Consider the following 19,992-nt stretch of genomic DNA (forward strand, 5'->3'; position numbering starts at 1 on the left):
ACAAGGAAGTTTGATGCTCTGTGCAGCCTGGCACTGCCCTCACTTCTGCGAGCTCAGGAATTTAATCAGTAAGAAGCTAGCTCTCAAAGCGAATGCTCTTTCAAATCTCCCCTCCAACTAAGCCTAGAGGGGGTTTCATTAGCAACACAGAGGTGACAACATCTGTCTCAGATGGATTCTCCAGCTGTCTGGTTTCCATGCTTCCCAGTCCCCATGCCACCCCCACCTTCTGCAGCCCAGGGGACGAATCTCAGTTCTACCTACCAATAGTTGTAGAGGCACTTGTCTCCATAGTTAGCAGAGAGAGCCTGGTCACGGCTACAGGACGACAGCTCAGAGGAAGGGCTGTGGAGTTCCCGCTTGATCTTTGTCGGAGGTGGGGCGTGAAGTACCACTAAAATCAGAGGAGGAAACAAGTGACTAACATGCATCACAGCTTATCAGTCTCCATACTTGGGACTATGGCTGCAATCCACTGGCATGAATTTCAGTGAGCGGGGAGCCATGTGGGAGAAGGAAACGGATGGATACTTAAAACACTTAACTGCACGCACTAATTAGTACGCAACACAATCCTTTTTAAGAGCAGAATCTCTAATTTTACTCCCCTTTATGCTTAAAATCTGAAATTTCAGCCACAGTTTTGTGACAGTAACGTATGATCCCCATGCACCATTCAGGAGATGGGGCTTACATTCACACACCGCCTTTATCATAGAGGATCCTTCGCAAGCGACCTGCTTATTGCACCACTGGAACTCAGCCTCAGACTACAGGGCAGCCATCCAAGCAGAAACTGTGCACAGCATGTTGCCCAGTAGCAGAGGGAGGGAGTTTTGGCTAGGCACCGGGAAAGGCCCATAATTTAAAGGAGCAGGCCTTGGTATCTTAGTGGTTTCAGATAGCAGACAGACCTGTTGGCTGTAATCTGTTCTATCAAGGACATCAAAATCCACTCCCGCTTCCTATTGCCCGAGCACATCCTCAAAAGCCAGGAGCTTCCTGACGAGCAGCCTGGCACAGGTGGGCCAAGAATCAATGCTGTTTCTCGCACAGAAAGTGACCCTCGCCATCCTCATTGCAATCCAAACACTACTCAGTAACTGCGAGCAGATCTGCCTTCCATTGCCTCAGAACACAGGGGCCAGGACCCCCAAGAAGGGACACACAAGCTAACGTGGAGGACAAGCCTCCAGCCTGTTCTCAGCAAGGAGGCAGCACAGCTGTGCCTTTCAGAGGTGGACTCAGAGTCTGTTGGCTGGCCCCTCTCACCTGTGGAGCGGGATGTAGGAATACAGGCTGCATCCATCTCCCACAAAGGGAATACCATTTGTCAGAGTGATTGGGGACTTGTGCTGCTTCAGCTACAGACAGGGGTTTGGGAAAGAGAGCGGAGGGGACTTTAATAGGATGCTGGCCCTTTAAGGGATGCTTCAGGCCTCGCACAGCCTGGTTCTGATTTCCACTAGAAAGTAGGTTGATAGCAAGGGATTCTGGGAAAGGCAGGATCTTGTGAGGTATGTAAGCTTCGTGCTCAGTCTGAAGAAGCCAGCTGCAAAGCAAGATCTGGCTGTGCATCATGAGTGGGGAGGAGGGGGTTACCCACTGAGCAAGGGACTGAAGTACCTCAGTGCAGATGCCGGAGCCCCAATCCATGCAATTCACCCAGTGCAAGCGAGTGTGTGGTGGCACCACACCCCAAGGAGCAAGAGAGCAGTGCAGAAGCAAGACCCGAGCTTCCCCACCAGCCCTGGCCAGAGGAGACTGACCTGGAACTGTGGGAGGGCAGTATTTACTCCCCATATAGAGTGGCACATGGCGTCTAGTAGGGAGCCAGTCTCTCCCCCTGTCCTAGTATCATTGATGTCTAGGAGTGATCACAGTTCTTTAATATGAGACCAGCAGAATTCCCGCAGCTCTGAGAAACAACAGCGACTATTCTACAAGCTGGTCTCTTCAGCGGCTACCCATGATCACCAAGCCACAAGAAACAACTACACTTTTCCCCGCTCTGCAGGGAGCTAGAGTGCCACTGAAACGGTCACCGACGGAACAAGAGCTTGGGCCTGACCCCACCAGCAGAACTATCTGCTCCAGTAACAGGCCCTGACTGTCTTCACTGGACTGCCACCGGCCCTAGAGACAAACCAGGCTGGCGACGAGGCTGGAAAAATCCAACAGGTTCCCCTGCGGGTAGTGGGAAGACTGGATGAGGCTCTCCGGCCTGTGTCATGCAGGAGCTCAGAGTAGGTTATTAAAAAAAAAAAAAAAAAAAAAAAAAAAAAAAAAAGTGTCCTTCTGGTCTCTGCAGTTATGAAAAGCCGGTTGAGATTTTCCCTGTGTCTTTTAAATGGAAGTGGGCCATTCACTGGGTGAAATGTCAGCCAGTCAAACTTAGCCCCTGCACAGAAAAACACAGAGACTAAGGCCAGGTCTACACTAAACAGTTATGTTGACCCAGCTATGTCAGCAGGAGTGCAAAAAATCCACACACCCCCTACTTAATTAGCCTATTAACCCTTCACCCCTCTTGTTGCAGACAGTGCTAAGTTGACAGAAAAATTCTCTCGGGGCAGTGGTTTAACTATAGCCACTGTGGTTGTAGTGAGTGGCTACACTGAAGCACTACAACTGTGCCACTGTTGCAATTTAAGTATAGACAGCCACCTTCCACCATCGGCTGGTATTGGGCATAGCTCTGGGAAGAAGCAAAAAGATAAACACGAGGATTCTGGCCCAGCAAGTGTGTCGTTCAGCCTCTGGGGGAGTCTGCTGATTGCAAGAAGAGAACTGCCACAGCTCCCAGCTGGGGTATGGGTAGAACATCACATGCTGCTCTTCTGAGTTGGTGACTGGACCACGCTTGCCTGCCATGCTGTCCTTTTCAAGTAGGGAAGGGAGTTAAAAACAGAGCAACCCCTCCTCCAGACTCCATTTAACACAAATGGTGTTTGCTGGCTCTTTCCATGAGCGAGAAGGCAGCAGAGGGGGATGAGCAGCAGACATGATGGCAGCCCGCCAGAGGCTCAGATATGCGATAACCACATCAGAAATAGTCTGATGGTGCTTAGCATAATGCATGTTCCCATCGTGCAAAGCAAGGGCATTAATGATCACTGGGGCAGCGGAGGAGCACAAATAAGGAAGAAAGGCGGTGCAGAGCCTGCCTCTGAGAGTATGTCTACGCTGCACACTAAGCTCAAGTCCCACTTCTGTCCACAAACAAATCAATCTGATGCAGATCAGCAAGCACTCAGGGGCCAGGTCCTAAGGCCCTGCTGGGGGATGGGTCAGAGCTCAAAGGCTGCTGGGACTCAGGTCCAAGCCCTGTCATTTTGTAGGGTGGACATACGTCAAGATGCAGATCCTAGTCAGAAGATCTGAGTAGTGCAGTATGGACACTTAGCATGGCTGAGACTCCCAGGTCCACCAGCTGTAAACCCAGGTTTGCAAAGCAGCGTGAATGCTCAACAACTGGCTTGGAAACACCTAGAACATATGCCCGGGTCCCACAGATCCAGGCTAAGCATGCAGCATAGACAGACCCTGAAAGGGCAGAACTGTGGTGACTGTGCTGAAGGGGAATGGGCCTGAGAGCTCATGGTAGGAGTGCGTTTAAAGAGGGCCTGTTGACATATCTACAATACACCTCAGAGGCTACATGAAACATCTGTTTAGTTCTAGAGAACAACGCTTCTGAGGCACAGCAGGGAGCCAGTGCACAGACTGAGTGCAGTGCAGCTCGTAACTGCATGAATACAGCAGAAACCTGCTAACCTGCAAATGAACAAGACCCACTGAAGGACAGAACATTCGCAGATTAGCAAAATACAAACTACAGAAGTAATGCCTCGGCGCACACCTGGTTCATTTGTCCAGTCAGCTGTTTATCTGGCCATTGTAAAGCTGAATGTACTGTTACAGCTTGTCAGACATCATAATCCAAGCCCCATTCTTTGAGCACTCTGGACTGAGAAATAGGGAGCTGCCACTGTTGTGGGTGTGATCCCAGTGCACAACACAGCTAAGGTTCACTCCACAGGGTCTCACCTGTATGTTTGTGGATGGTATCAGGGCAGTCAAGGAATGACTATGAAGAGTTGCTTGCAGTAAAGTGACTGTGAAGCCATTTAGACAGATCTGCTCTATAAAGAGCAACTTCACTGTGAATCCCCTCACTAGCTGGTTCCCAACACTAGGCTTTACTGTCCAGACGGGAACTGAGTATTTATTGCCAGGTCCTAATTCGGATTCCAAATTTCATCTGGAGCCCTCAAAGCAATACAGTAAGATGCCATCCTACTCCTGAGGGAGAACAGGAAGACTCACCCCTGAACTGAGGTCAAGAATATGGACAATACTTTTTACTAGGCAGCTTTGCCTGGAGTACAACCCCCAATTAAACACTTCCTCCCAAGAGTCAGCAGCAAACCAGGCTGGAGAGCCCAGCTTCTTGAGCAGATTTTACAGTCAGGAAGCTTTTCCTCCATGAGTGAACGGCTCACATGCACATCCCCAGAAGCCTTCCACAAGGGAAGCACACAAGCAACCCCACCAGCAGATTGTCCCCTTCTGCGATCGTGGACCAATACTTTTGAAACTGTGAAGATAGAAACAGGAAGGACCCATGTGTTTTACAAGGACAGACCCGCTCAAACCTTGGGGCAACTACAAGTTTTGACACAGCACAGACATGGGTGGCTCCCGTCTGATTCAGTGAGGTTTTGCTACACCATTACAATGTCCGCTAAGCTCCTGGGAGTAGGAATTCCCCTGCTCAGACATTGCTAGTGGAGCTCTGGTCTCTGGAGCACTCCCTGCCCTTTGGCAGCATGCTAGTCAATCTGCTTTTCCTTCTCACACCACTGGACTGGGAGGCAGTGGTTTGCTAGACAGCACAATGCAGAAGGCAGAGTCCATGGCTGTAGAAAGCCCGGAATATAAAGCTTCAGATTATGGGTTATCAAAGCCTTAGGAGTCATCTGGTTTTGGAACCTGCTTCCACAAGACTCAACAGAACGGCACCTTGGGGTTTTTCAGACAGGCAGCCCCATATATTTAACCTTTCTTGTTTGCTGAAGTTGCAGCTATTTTCGCATTGATCAGGCTTAACAGGACTGTGGCTCTGAAGGTCCCGTGAGGCAGACCCAGCCATGTGCAGGTCTACCCTGGCGGTTGGGGAGCCAGCTGTCAAACAGGGTCAGGAACCACTCACAGCTTGGTTTCAGATAACTTGGGAGAAGTTAATTCCCATTTGATGGCAGCCTTCAACTACCTGAAAGGGGGTTCCAAAGAGGATGGATCTAGACTATTCTCAGTGGTGGCAAATGACAGAACAAGGAGCAATGGTCTCAAGTTGCAGTGGAGGAGGTCTAGGTTGGATATTAGGAAACACTATTTCACTAGGAGGGTGGTGAAGCACTGGAATGAGTTACCTAGGGAGGTGCTGGAATCTCCATCCTAAGAGGTTTTTAAGGCCCAGCATGACAAAGCCCTGGCTGGGATGATTTAGTTGGGGTTGGTCCTGCTTTGAGTAGGGGGTTGAACTAGATGACCTCCTGAGGTTTCTCTCAACTCTAATCTTCTGTGGTTCTATGATCTGAAATCTGGTTTATTCTCAGCAGTTATATTTTCTGCTAGATATTTTAGAGATGTTGCCTCTATAGTAGGAGACAGAGGAAACATCATTAGCAGGCTAGCGTCTTCTCTGCGGGTCAAGATGCTCCTCATTCTGTTCCAGCTCTTGTAGCCAGAGAAGCAGCACAAAAAGTTGGGGCTAATCCAGTTACTTTTACAGGATTTTTCCTCCCCACTGTACTTTGAAGCTGAAGTTTGTCAGCTACTGTATATACTCTGTTTTGGTTGGGGTATGGTCTGCCGTGGAGGAGGGGCACATCTCATTCAGTAACTCAGCTTTGATCTCCTTACTTCAAAAGCTAAGAGCTGCAATGCAGTATCCCCTTTCTCCCTACTGAAATAACACCAGCTCTGAGTTAGGCAGCTAGAATTCCAGCGAGATGCCAGCATGCACCTAAATAGTCTCCACCTTCTTCATGGAGCTATCACCACTAGCCAAAAGAAAGCGACCTGCAAAAGTTCCTCCTCTCCGAAACTTAATGGCTCCTGCAAAAGAGGACCCCAAGGATTCTGCTGGTGGGGGACACAGGCCAGTCCTCTCCAATCCCCTGAAGCAGCAAAGCTGTCCCCACACCCCATACAAAGCTGTTCCTGGCTGGCTTAGCGCTGGGGCAGCTGGAAGACATTGGACTGGGTATTGAGTTCTGAGGTGTGGAATGGAGCAGTTTGGATGGTTGGGGAAAAAAGAGGCAGGACATGGAGGGTTAAATGCATGAGAACTTAGGCAGTGTTCATTGCTGTATGAAGCCAATAATTACAGCCTTGCATTAATTACTGCTCCTTTGGGAGAAAGCCCCATGGGTCAAAGATCCTGGAGGCACACATATCTCAGTACTGGCAGTTACACTGCCTCTGCCTGCACAAGCAGTCATGAGACAAATTCAAATGCCCATCCTACTGGCCGTCTGAACTTGCAGATGGCTTTATGGAAATACTAAGAGTCAAGTTAGTCAGATTAAGGTGGAATAAAAAAATGCCATGCCCCTGGGTAGTTCAAAGGACAGTGTCCCTTTAAAACCTAAACCAGATCACTCCCAGCTGAGGCTGCCTCTGACATACTCAAAGTCTGTTCACTATATATAATTTTTTAAACCAACTAATAAATGCTTAACCTAATTAATTGCTAAAAGCAGCCACTCTAGGCAAGGGAGGACATCAGAGTTCTTTACCCAGTAGTGACTGAACAATACAGCTGGGCTTAACCAGAAGTGGAGTATTAGCTCTATACAGTCTGAATAAATCCCCCATACACTCTGAGAGATCAGTCCTGAACTAAGTGCTCCCAGCCTTCCCGGCTAGTTAGCTGCTCCCCAAATGCCCCCAGGGCTAATGCCCCCAGCATGGAACCCCCCCCCTCAATTGCTCAGCTGGTACTAAGGGACTAGGAAAAATCCTGAGAGAGGCTTCATAGCTAAGTCACTCCCCCGTTTTCTCTCCAACCAGGAATGGAGAGGAGGCAGCTCAGCTCCAGGCTCAGCTAATTAAGCTGGTCATCACTAGATTTTAAAAAAATTTGCCTGAGATCAGAGGGCGCCGCAGAATCCTTTACGGTGTATCAACCTGGCCTTCCATTGGCTGATACTTCTCCTCCAGGAGACATGCAGAGATGGGCACTCACAAGTGTGCCATTCACTGGGGCAGGGAAGAGTAATTACTCTCTTGATCAAACCTTGCTTTAGTGAAAGCAGAGACATTCGGCAATGCATGGTAGGTTTACTGCACCACCACCCCCTGCTCCCCATTAAGCGGCAGCCACGCTTCCCAAGTACATTCAGGCTGCCTTTCGGCATGCCAAGTGTTAATTCCCTCCCTTGGAGAGAGAGACTATCACACCCATTAAGCTTGGCCTTGCTGAGCAGCGGAGCAGCAGGGAAAGCAAAAGGAAACATATTTTGGAGGTGCTCCAGCTGTCAATCACAGGCATGTTTCTCTCCAACAGCCTCTGTGTTGTTTGAGCGGGTTGTTTTTCCGCCAGCAGCACAATGGGGCCTGGTTATTCATTGAAAAAGTCTGCAAGTGGGCACCGCCCTCCATTCACAACCAATTTGGAACGCTCCATTCATCAGAGACCAAAAAACAATCCCTCCCGCTCAGCGCTACCATTCAAGAAAAGGGAAACAACACTTGAGATCATAACAGAGACCAGCTGTCCACACAGAGAAGCCTGCGCTGTGCGCAACGTTTACATAAGGAATTCAAACACTGCAGGAATGGCCTGCACTGCACTGGGGAACTTGGCTTCTTGCAGCGTTCACTCCAAACCAGCACGATTGTGCAACTCAGCTTGTGGTGAGGGCCGGAAACGCCTTTCAGCCAAAGGAGGAGGCAAGAAGTTAAACTTGGGCTCCTTTTTTCAAAACAGAACTGCTGCGTGCTAATGTCTGGGTGAGATTTCCCTCACTGACTTGGGCAGTGGACCACTCTGGGACCCCCCCGCCGTTCCTCTCTATTTCGCCTATTCACTGGGAGGAAAGATCTGCCCAGCCACACCGCAGCAGCCCTGCTTTGCTTCTGGGAGCTGCAATCAACTTGGAGAACTGCTGATCCTCACAAGGGACTGAGCATGTTCATGGCCAGCAGAGCATAGATGCATTTCCGAGGTTCCAGGGAATGGGGAGAGGAGCATGAACTGCAGAGGTCCCTCCATGTACCAGAGGTGGAAAAAATAACCTTTAGCAGCTACTTTTGGGGGATTAAAGCCCATGGCAGGGGAGAACTTATTCTGATTGTCTCTCCTAGGCTGCACTAGAGCTGGGCCCAGGACACCCCCCACAGCAAGCCTTGGAATGAGGCATGTTTCTGCCGGCCAGTTCATTTCAAACCCTCCTGTGCTTCACTCCCCCTAGGTGCTGGGAGCACATAGCAGCGGGCGGGACCCCAGTAAGAGATCTATCAGTGAGCCAACAACAAAAGTGATCATAATCCATTATTGGCACCAGCACTGCTTCCCCGGGTGCTGCCTAGGAAAAGTTTGCTGTGCCAGAGCATGGCTGGAGCAGTGATGTCTCAAAGGCCACGTGTGAGGGAGCACAAACGCGCAAACAGGCTTCCAACCTCTCAATTCTACTGCTCTCCACTATAATTAAAAGCTGAAAAAAGCAAGTGACTAGCTTAACTATAGAGAAGGTTAGAGAACGCCTCTCCCCATACCATTATGAGATGCAGCCGTGAACGTAGTACTGGCAGGATGGAACCCACAAGAGCTGCTCCATGTCTCAACTGGCCAGGTAAGCCATTTGCCGCTTCCAAGTTCTGCTCTTGCATGGGGGCAGCACCAGGGCCGGTGCAAGGATGTTTCACACCCTAGGTGAAACTTCCACCTTGTGCCGCCCCCGCCCTGAGGTGCCCCCCTTGCGGCAGCTCCCCACCCCCCACCCTCAGGCACCCCCACCACCACCCCAGCTCTGTGCACAATCACGCCGCCGTTGCTTCACTTCTCCCGCCTCCCAGGCTTGCGGTGCCTAAGCTGATTGGCGCCGCAAGCCTGGGAGGCGGGAGATGTGAAGCAGCCACAGCGTGCTCGGGGAGGAGGCGGCGCAGGGGTGAGCTGGGGCGGGGAGTTCCCCTGTGTGCAACCCCCTCCCTCCCTTACTTGCTGCAGGCGGCCTTCCCTGTGCTCCCCTGCCCCAGCTCCCTCCACCTAAATGCCGGCAGCGAACAGGGCGGCCAAAGATTCGGCCGCTGCTGAAGAAAATGGCGCCCCCCAAATGCTAGCACCCTAGGCAACCGCCTAGTTCACCTAAATGGTTGCACCGTCCCTGGCAGCACCAACACATTAGCCTAGGACGGACCCTCTGTCCTACCACCATTGAAGGGACACTTGTCTGTCCAGCCTGGCTTTCACTACATCATTTTATTACATTTCACACCATCAGCCTGACGCTGCTTTTTATGAGTCAGACCAGAAAATACCACTATGCCCCATTTGACCCATCAAACTCATGTTCCCTGCCTGCATACTCAACCCTAGAGACTTAGTTTCAGCATCTTTCCACAAGGCGAAGTTTAGGATAAGAAAAAAAAATGGATTCTGGCATCCAACAACATCGCCCCTTACTTAGCTCACCACAGTGAGCTAGTAGCCTCGAGCGGATAAGAATCTGATTTGCACTTGGAAAGGAAAAAAGCAGATGTCTGCCAACTATGTCCTGCGTTGGTCTCTTCAGGAGGTCCAACTAGATCAGACGTTCTCAACCTTTTCCGCACAGTGGAGAAAAGGTTTGGGCCCCATAAAGAAAGGGTGAGTGGCAGTAACACCCTAGGGCTACTCACAACCCTCAAGTTACAAACCCCTGGGGCTAGATCTTAGGGACCTCTTCTAGTCTTAAAATAAAGCCTATAAAATATTAAGGGCAAGAATCCCAACCCAACCCCTAGAGCTGATCCCATCTTGTCTTTGAGGAGTCCAAGTGGAGGGTGGGGGAGGGAGGAGAGTGACACTTTTCAAGCTCTAATTGAAGCCTTCAACATGGCTCAGTTTCATGTCAACCTACAGCTTTTATTTTCCCCCTTTTACTGACTCTCCAAAGGGGGTGAGAAAGAAGGAACAGGCCTTCTCCTGTGCAAACAAAACAGACCACAGCCATTCACAAGTAAGTTCAAGGACACTTGCTGATTCAAATCCTTCTATTCTCCTTCACAGCAGTAACACATGCATAACCCCTTTCAACCATGCCCTGACTTTGAAGGGATGCTGTTGACTCCAGTATCTTCCCAGATCTAGCTTCTGTAGAAACAAGCTCTGAGAAGGCCAATAAACAAGTGAACCTTCTTTGTCATTTTTGAAACCAATATATTAAAGCAGTGACCACCGTATAATAGGACTGGCTGACTCCACTGATTTCAGCTGTCCAGGTGGAGAGAAATGCAAGTAAACAGCACAAGACTTGGGCATTTCTGGAGCATCCAGCAGCATGGTGCTCACTTGTTTTGTTCGCACATTTCGCCACTCTGTGCCTTTTCAGCCTTTTATTTAAGCTCAGGGCACTGCCATTCAGGGACATGCCTATAGGGGTCACACAGCAAAGCTATAGCACAGCATGCAATGGAACACCAGCCTCCTGGCTTTCTTGGTTTTAACCACAAAACCATCGCTCCTCTGAAACGAAAGCAATGTGACTTTATTTGCTTTAATGACTTAAGGTGTTACTGGAGCCCGAGGGAAAAGCTTGCTTACAACAAACTTTGATGCTTAAAAACATCATAAATGTAACAGCCTGTTAGACAGCATGGCGCTGATCCTGCAGCAGCAGATCCCTGTGGAGCCATCAATGAAGGTAGCAATCGACACAGGGAACTGCCATTAGAGAGCTCACAGCAGGAATAGGGCCTTAAAATATTTGCCTGCCTCAGACTACACTGCCTGTCGAATGGGTACAAGTGGCCAGAGGTCACAGAGGGTCTTCTCTCTCTCGCCTTTGTCCCAACCATGCACTGGAACCCCTGGCTGTGGGCACATCCACCCCCAGCCACTTCTAGGAGATGAATGTTACAGTTACAACTGGGAAAGGGTCTCAGTTCAGGAATTCAGCCTCTGATGCTGGAGACTGAGAGGAACTTTAGGTCCATGGCTCCCTTATCCTGTGGAGAGCAGGGGATCATTTCTCCTCTACATTATAACAGGATACAATTAGGCTTGGCAGAATTCCATTTTTTATATATTTATTTATTTCAACAGAGAATATCAATGTTCATTTTAAAACATTTTTTCAATATATTATTTAAATTATCAAAGTTGTGCAAAATGATGGATTTTAAGCATTTTTTAATGTCTGCAGCTGTGGGAAGTTATGGTGGGGGTTGGACTAATTATTTAACGACAGGAGAGACAGATTCAAACAGTTAAAGATTCATAACCATTAAAACGCAAAACTGTTCACATCACATGTCAAAATAGACAAAGTCAAGACCCTTAAAGAACTCTAGGGTTCTCAGATAGCAGGTTTCTTACTTTGCCGCTTGGTAAATGTTGATCATCATCAACGGACATATTTGTTTGCTTGTGTGTTTGGTGAAAAAAAAATCAAGGGGTACCAACATTTTGCCAATTAAAAAACAAAATCTTTCCAAGCCTAGATACAACACATGATAAAGTGACTCTGTCACCCAGAAGATTATTAAACTCCAGTTTGCTCTTAAGTATGACCTTATGGAAATCTTCAGAGGAACGGGTTTGATGAGACCATCTCCGTTACTGTGAAATTAACAGCAAAAACTGGTAGGGGCTTTTCCTCCTGAAGCCTTCGCTGCATTGTCAAACTTCTGGCAAGCTGCGACTGATGAGACTGACTTTACCCAGTCCTGAGAACGCCAGGCAGAATGTTTGCCACGGAACTATGTACAGGAAGGGTCACTATGGGCACACTTTGTCCTCCAGAGAGGCATTTGTGAGACTGGAAAAGACACCCAGCATTCTTGTGGTGTGTCTTGTCAGCGCCACCGACAGTGATTTGTGAGTATTATGTCATGTTATTGCAGAACAGCAGGATGAAACAAAACCCACAAAGCACAGTCAAATCCCCAAAGGACAGCAAAACCCCACAAAATTAAGGTCCCCACCCAATCTCAACAATAGCAAATAAGGACAAATGTGTCATTTGTGTTGACAGTGTCCCTTTAATAGTGCAGCAGCTGGGTTCAATGCCAAGACCGCACGTGCAATAGGAAACACGGACTATGCTGTTTTTGCAGCAGTGTGTCCACAGGCGTCACTAGGCACTGAAATCCAAGTGCTCTTTATGCTCCCCTTAGTATTTCTTGACCATTCAGTTTATCAAAGGAAAGCTACTGGAGTGCAAGACTGCCATCCCACCCAGAGGAAGTGGCCCACGGGTGCATTCCAGGCCCCACCATGACCTTTTACAATAGGTAATATTTGTATCCCTCTTTACAGGCCAGTGAGGGTGTTACAAACAAACACAAAACTATCATGGTTTTAGCCCCAAACCAGCCTTTTGTTGAAAGTGCAAGTCTGTTCGGATACTCCTTGTTTCCAGCCAGCTCCCTTAGGGGAGACTTCAGTTTTTTCCCTCCCATCTAGCAGGTGAGGGAGAGAGAGAAAAGCCAACAAGCCAGCACTGGCTGCTACCAGCCTTGCCGGCAGTGTGCTAGCACACTCCCAACTCACTGCTTCCGCGGCAGGTTGCATGTCCCCCTCCTTATTTTCTCCTTCCCATCAGGCCACAGAAAGCCTGGCAGAACCCCAACGCTGGCTCAGGTCCTGCCACTGCCCAGGGTGCTGCTTGCAGGATGCTTCTTAAGGAAGTGGGAGGCAAGTACATGGTTTCTCCAAACCTCTCACTTCAAGTCTAGTTTAGGCACCAATGCAGCAAGCTACTCTGAGCAGGCATGGGGTTTCCCCTGGGGCAGGACAGACTATGGCACATAGCGTACTCTCCCCCCCCCCCACCCCAAAGCCTTCCACCACTTCTTCCTCCTCTGCCCTTTGCATCAGGTGCTCTAGGTTTCAAGGGCAGGAGGATGAACTGCCTTAGCCTAAGTAAAAATATTCAAATTCTTTTAGTGCTGCTACACCATAAAACCAAGATGTCGATTTGGAGTTACCTGGACAGCCTCATTTCAACGTAAACTCCTCTTTACTCAGCTTGTTTCAGTTAAGTTATCTTCTGTGGCAGCACAACACATTTTAGCCACCCAAGCCACAGACAAGCCTCTTCGACCCGAAAGCTTATGTCTCTTGGCTCACTCCAAAAACCCCAGCGACCAGGAGTGGTCATTTCGGCAGCTCCTCAGGTTACACAGGAATAAGACTGCCGAGGGGCATTTGAAAGAACCTCTGCCAAAAGAGAGTCACCCTCCCACACACACTGCAGTTTATACTGCTCCAGGCAAGAACTGGAAGGGCTGGGCTAGAATGTCAACACAGACCTGTGTCTCTGACTCCAGGCCTGCCTTTTATCTCCAAGCAGAGAGAGAGAGAGAGAGAGAGAGAGAGAAAAATGTTGGCTGTCTGGAGCAGTTTCATGGCAAGCATCCCACTCGCTTAGAAGTAATCAAAGAGCAATAATTAACATGCATTTACTGTAGCATAAGAAACTCTGCTGCATGCTGTGACAAAGTTTCAGCAAAGAATCTGTTCCACTGCAGGCTAAATTTGATTTCCTCTATGTTCTGCAGCAGTATGACTTAGTACAAAGGCCTATTAATAAAGACCAAGCTGGTATTTATGTTTGCAGTTAACAATCCAAGAACATCCTGCTTTTACTTAGCCTCTAATGCCAGTATGGTCAGTCCAAAATACACACAGGGAGAACATACAGACACAGCCAGCCTGCTGCATATAAAGGGGGGGAAAATAGGAACTCTAACTGGCTCAGGTGTTTTCTATCATCACTGTGACTAAGGAACAATTCTCTTTCTGATGCAATTCACAAGGGACTGCATTTTCATCAATCTTCTCTTAAACATGCCTACTTGCCAGTGACTAATGCTCCCTGCTGCTGCTCAGCACAGCTCGAGTTTCACCAGTCAGCTTGGCCCTTGACAGCCTCACTAGGCTACAACTAGAAAGGCTCCAATGCCATCACAGAGAGATGTTAGCTATCCAAGTAGCACTGCACCTGTGTGCCTATCAAATGGATTTTAAAAGCTATTGTATTATGGAGAATCAATCAGTGGGTGTTCAAAAGAATCCCAGAGATGCAAGTTCACAAATGCTAAAATATCTTTATACAGCTATTTAGTCAAGATAGCCTATATTTCCAAGTAGTCTAACCTCATCTTGAGGAACCAAAACCATGCAAGTCTGCATGCTACCTTCTTCTTAATCCTAATGAGTTACATGAGTTAGTGCAGAAAACAGCTATATTTACATTGTTGTGATAAGGGAACAACTCAAAGCAGCATCGAATTTTGCATAACATTTATCACATCAGAGAATCAAAGCACTTCACAGCAAAACATACAATAAGCTATGGAGTTACTTACAGTTATCAGACTGAAAATCTGGGACAAACTGTTCATCATCAGGAACTTGGGCTGAAAAAAAAGGGGAGGGGTTTGTAAAATAGTTTATTCCAAATACATGTGCATTAGAAAATGTGATAGAGAAAAGGGGCAGAGATGAAGACTTGCCTTCAGCTAACCAAGCCTCCTGAAGCTGGCTGAGATCCTGGAACAGTTCTAGGACAGAAGAAAAGAATTGTGTAGAACAGTTACAAAAAAAAGTTCAACTTTTATGGAGAAAAGAGGCAGTAGTGACAACTTAAACTGAATCTTAATGAAGAGGGGGAAACTTTACCTTCGGAATCATGCGCCAGGTCAGTGTCCAAAAACTTCCTTTTTCTGTCAGTCACTGGCCGGCCTCGACATTCCTCTGTGCAAGACTGCTGAAAGAGAGACCACATATTGCCATGAAGGACACAGCAAACTTACCAGAGACAGCACACGCTAGACAAAGGAAGAGGAATCTTACGGTAAGAGAGATGAACAACAAAAAGTGCTTGGGAGGCTGAGACAAACAAGACTTACCCCTGGGACCATGAATGGGACTTGCTGATCATAAAAGCCATCCATTGTGTTTCAATATCTTCAGTATCCCCTTAAATGTTTTCAGCATTGAAGCCAATTCCAGAGAAAGAGGGTTTTCTTCAAAGTACCTACTATGGCAGATTGAACACTAAGGAACAAAAAAAACCGCAAAGCATCAAGGTCTGCCTTTAAGCCTGAACAGACTTCCCCTTCTCTAATGGCATGGAAAGAACACTGCCTGCGAGCTTTAAAGATTAACTGCTGGGCTCAATTAACACACACCAAACACACTATGTTTAAAGACTAATCCATTTACTCTCTGATATTTTCTCCCCTTACCAATTAACTTGCTATGATTGATCATCTTCATTCACAAGTTTCTCCTCTATAACCTAACTTCTTGCTTCAACAGAGAGGTCATAACCTTTAGTTTGTGATGTCACATAGTTACTATGGAAACTGCTGTGACATCACTAATGATTGATTACAACTGCTTAAAAGCAAGCATATGGGCAAAGGCGTGGATTACAAGGGAGAGATCATATTGCCCAGAGTACAAATATTTTCTCTCTACATGGCTAAAAGATAGCTATAAATAGCAACCAGTCCATGGAAAGTAAGTCCCAGTTTACTTAACAAATATGACAGAGCTAATCTACCAAAAGACAACAGAAAATAAAGTTTAACTCTTCTGGGTTCTGCCAGGGAAAGAGAGAATACTTCTCTAGGGACCATTTTAAAATAATGAAAATCATTATTTTAAGAAAAGCATTTGGCTTCCCAAGCTCTCATATGTTTGAGAAGTTAAACACCCAGTAACAAAAAGCAAACATTTTCTATATGTTCAGTTGACACTGAAGTCTACATGAAGCAGAAAATCACTACTCCCCTTGCTACTGATGCAACTCTTGCCATTCCAGAAGCCAGACTGTTGTAAATTAATCTAAGAGCAACTTTCACTTCACTGCTTTTTTAAAACATTGAGTAGCTTTGGTGTGAAATGGAGTGCAGGATTGTTGTGCTGCTACAATTGCAATAATTTTTTTTTAAAGCATCCAATGGCATATAAACCTTCTACTTCTTCTTGCCATAAACAGAAATAAGGAATTTAGTATTTAAATATTTAGCATTAAGAGGAAAAATGCACACCACAAGTTTCATAACACCTAGGAGGGGCGGGACCTTTTCAGCTTCCATATCCAAGCAGTATTGTGTGTTACAGACTAAAGCCTGCTCTTAACATGTCAGAGTCCTGCTCCAACACTCAGAAGTGCAGGAAAGAATGCGAAGGAGATGCCTCGAGTCCAGAAATCCTTCCCAAGTAGCGGTTGGGTCCAGTTTTTCAATAACAGCAGCATTTTTAGAGGGCTCTAGACCTCATGTATTTAACTGTGCCTGTAGTTAGGCCACACTTCTTCGCCTGTTCCTTTCCCTGTGCCCCCAGGAAAGCTTTAACAGTCAAACAATAAAATTAGCATCCCCTCCCCCACAACACAAATCTGGCTTTAGCTTTATGAATGGAAGAGCAGGTAGAGTGTAACTGGATCCCCAGCGCAGGGCCCCATTCACAAAAGAAGGCACACACTTCCCAGCTTTCCCCATTCATGAAAGTCCTTCAGATGCGCCCTCCGCCCCCACAGCCCCGGGAGAGACAGCCCCCACCCCCGCGATTTGAGGGGAAACTTAATGCTTCATTCACAAATCGCCCACATTCGTACAACTCCGAGCAGCCGCGGCCAAGCTTAGCCATTCCGTCCGCAGCCCCGAGCGAGAGCAGGCTGCCGCGCACCCCTCTACTCCAGACCCATCCACCTGCTCCCGCTCCCACACATTTTGTGCACCTCAACGCCTGCCCACCCCTCGCACCTCACGAACCTCAAATCCACCACATGCATGTTGAGACTAATCCCGCCTGCGCACCCTCCTGTACCCCAAACATGCATACCCCTGGCACCCCCAAACTCATGTCTCGCACTCTAGGTACCCCCAGCTCCAACCGCCTGCACCCCTCCAAGCCCCACGCGCCCCCGCCTGCACTTCCCACTCTCTAGTCCCTCAAGCCCCTCACCTGCACGGGCACCTCACCCCTGTACCCCATTCCCGCGCACCTCCTTCGGCACCCCCAAGCCCCGCGCGCCCCCCTTTTACACTCCCCCAAGCCCTGCGCGCCCCTCGCCCGCATCCCCAAACTCCTCTCGCTCCCTCCCAAGCCCCGTGCGCACCCTCCTGCCCCCTATTTCCGTGCTCCCCTCCTCGCCTGCACCCCCACACCCGCGCGCTCACCACTTCTTGCGCCAGCCCGAGCCCCGTGCGCTGCTCGGCCGCGCAGCCCCCTCCCCCAGGAAGGCTGCGGCCTCACCCCGACCCGCGCTCACCGGGTCCCGCAGCGCCTCGCAGCCGCCACGGAGTCGCTAGGAGCCAGAGTCTTTGCGCTGGCAGAGCCCGCCCCCTCGTCCTCATTAGCCCACAGTCCCTCCAGGAGTCGTCAATAACTGCTTGTTTACCCTTACCGCCGCCCAATGGCGCGCGTCCCTGCGGGGCCTCCCGTTCTGATTGGTCCCAGTACCCCAGCTGCGCGTTCTGCGCCCTCCTCCTCCCAGCGCTAATATACATAATTTATTCTCCGGGGAATACCAGCCAATCGGCACAGTCTAATTTGCATAATAATTGCAAGGACGTTTTTCATTCATAAAAAACGCGTCCTGAGGGGGAGGCCGAGGGAGGGAAGGATTTAAAGAGACAGCGCCCCGCCGAGCAGCCAGGCTTCCAGCCTTGCCCTTGCCCAGCCTCCGCGGCCCCCCGGGGCGTTATAAGGGCTGGGCAGGGCACAGGCGCAATCCAGCAACCAATGGACTTCGGAGCCAGTACCAGTTAGAGTATTGTTAGGCCTCAGAGTGAACGCCCCAGTGTCCATCGCCCGGGGGCTTTTCCCTCTCTGCAGGCTACAGGCACTGCATGGCTCCCCGAGAGGTGCCCCTAAACCCATCAGGACCAGCAGCTACCAAGTGCCCTGCCCAAATGGTACAGCAACTGAGGGGACTGGTACAGAGTGCCAGCCTGCTGCTCCACTGCGTCTCCCCTTAGAACAGCTCACAAGCTTGTTGGTTGGTGCCATCACATTGATTGGTCATGATTAAGGTTAAGATTCTGTCACGGGTATTTTTAGTAAAAGTCAGAGACAGGTCCCAGGCAATAAACAAAAATTAATGGAAGCCTGCGACCTGTCCCTGACTTTTACTAAAAATACCCTGGGGGGGGGGGAGGGAAGCAGAGCTCTGACCAGGCCTGCAGCTGCTTCAGCCCCACTCCCACCGCTACATCTGCTTCAGAGGAGCTGACCCAACCCCAGCTGCTGCTCCAGTGGCTGGGGACCACTGCTCTGGCAGGCCCTGGGTTTTGCTGCTGGTCAGCTGTTCTGGCAGACCCAGGGCTGACAGCTGCTTCAGCCCTGCCCCAGAAGTCATGGAGGTCCTGGAAAGGCACAGAATCTGTGACCTCTGTGACAGAATCATGGCCTTAGTCACAGGGCTGCCCAGAGGGGGAGACAAGAGGGGCAATTTGCCCCAGGCCCCGGGCTCCACAGAGGTCCCCACGAGTTTTTTTGGGCCCCTGGAGCAGGGTCCTTCATTCGCTCCAGGGGGCCCGGAAAACTCTTGCGGGGCCGGGCCCTGGAGCTTCTTCCGCTCCCGGTCTTTGCCAGCGGGGAGGTCCTTCTGCTCCAGGGCGGAAGGACCCTCCACCAGTGAATTACTGCTGAAGCGGGACCTGCTGCTGAAGTGCAACCTGGTCTTCGGCGGTAATTCGGCTGCGGAGGGCCCTTCCGTTCTGGGACCCACTGCTGAAGTGCCCCGAAGACCCGCGGCGGGGCCCCCCGCCGGCAAACAGGGTCAGCTCTAGACATTTCACCGCGCAGGGGGCGCCCTGCCGCTTGCCGGTCCCGCGGCTCTGGTAGACCTCCTGCAGGCACGCCTGCAGATGCTCCACCGGAGCCGCGGGACCAGCGGACCCTTCGCAGGCACACCTGCGGGAGGTCCACTGGAGCCGCCTGCCGCCAATGGCCCCAGGCCCCCGGAATCCTCTGGGCGACCCTGCTTAGTCATGAGGGAGAAGCCAGCAACTTGCAGCAGTGGGGAAGGATGTGGGATGCGTGTAGTGTGTGCACTGCACAGGCTAGGCCTGTGGAGACCAGGACAGAATTCCCAAAGCTGGTGGGATAGGGAATCTGGGGGATGAAAACGCATCCGCTTCTCACTGCCCTGAATACCAGGGATCTCCGTCACCAGCAGAAGTTGGTCCAGTAAAAGACATTATTGCACCCACCTTGTCTCTCTGAATACCAGACATATTTTCAAAGGAAGGCAGCGCTCTCCGGCCTCCCAACACCACACACATTGCCTTCTCTGCCAGGGTATTGTCCCACTCTTTAGATGAGCTCACAGGCCACAGGCCAGCACGTGTGCCCATGCACAAAGATGGTCACAAGGGCTGATGCCCATCACAGAAGCGTCGTAAGACAGGGCAACACAGCAAAGGAGGCTAGTAGGTCATACTACTAGAGGAGACAAACTGACACAGAAGGCACACAAGGGGCCCAAACCTTGGTACATGCTCACTATCATCTCTCTCTCTCTCTGTCTTGTGCACACACTTACTTCTCATTCAGCCACCAGGAGCAGGAGCAGGCTCCAGGGTAACAGAGGCTGCCCTCCATGTTCAGCCGAACCAGCCCAGCCATGCAGAAGCTGGCCCTGACTCATATGGCATCACTGGCACAGTCCTGGCAGTGGGTGTCATTTTGGCACCTTCAGGCCTTCAGGCTTTGCCCATGCTGCTCCAAAATACCCTTATTTGCCCATGTTAGTTCCT

At 49.7% G+C, this 19,992-nt stretch overlaps 1 protein-coding gene across 4 annotated transcripts in view; it reads right to left on the minus strand.

Moving 5' to 3' along the window:
* Window positions 1-17,576, minus strand: part of ETV5 (ETS variant transcription factor 5) — a 37,997-nt gene extending 20,421 nt beyond the window's left edge. For 2 of the 4 annotated variants that reach the window (XM_030575502.1, XM_030575499.1), the window contains exons 1-6: window positions 17,502-17,576; window positions 15,127-15,274; window positions 14,897-14,984; window positions 14,731-14,778; window positions 14,584-14,634; window positions 265-394 (exon numbers count right to left, since the gene is read on the minus strand). In XM_030575502.1, coding sequence (XP_030431362.1) covers window positions 265-394; window positions 14,584-14,634; window positions 14,731-14,778; window positions 14,897-14,984; window positions 15,127-15,171 — 362 coding nt within the window. In that variant the 5' untranslated portion in view covers window positions 15,172-15,274; window positions 17,502-17,576. The other 2 variants (XM_030575501.1, XM_030575500.1) reach the window with 2 other exon arrangements.
* Between the last annotated feature and the right edge of the window lie 2,416 nt (window positions 17,577-19,992).

Source organism: Gopherus evgoodei, chromosome 9 (assembly GCF_007399415.2).
Source record: "Gopherus evgoodei ecotype Sinaloan lineage chromosome 9, rGopEvg1_v1.p, whole genome shotgun sequence".
Lineage (NCBI taxonomy): Eukaryota > Metazoa > Chordata > Testudines > Testudinidae > Gopherus > Gopherus evgoodei.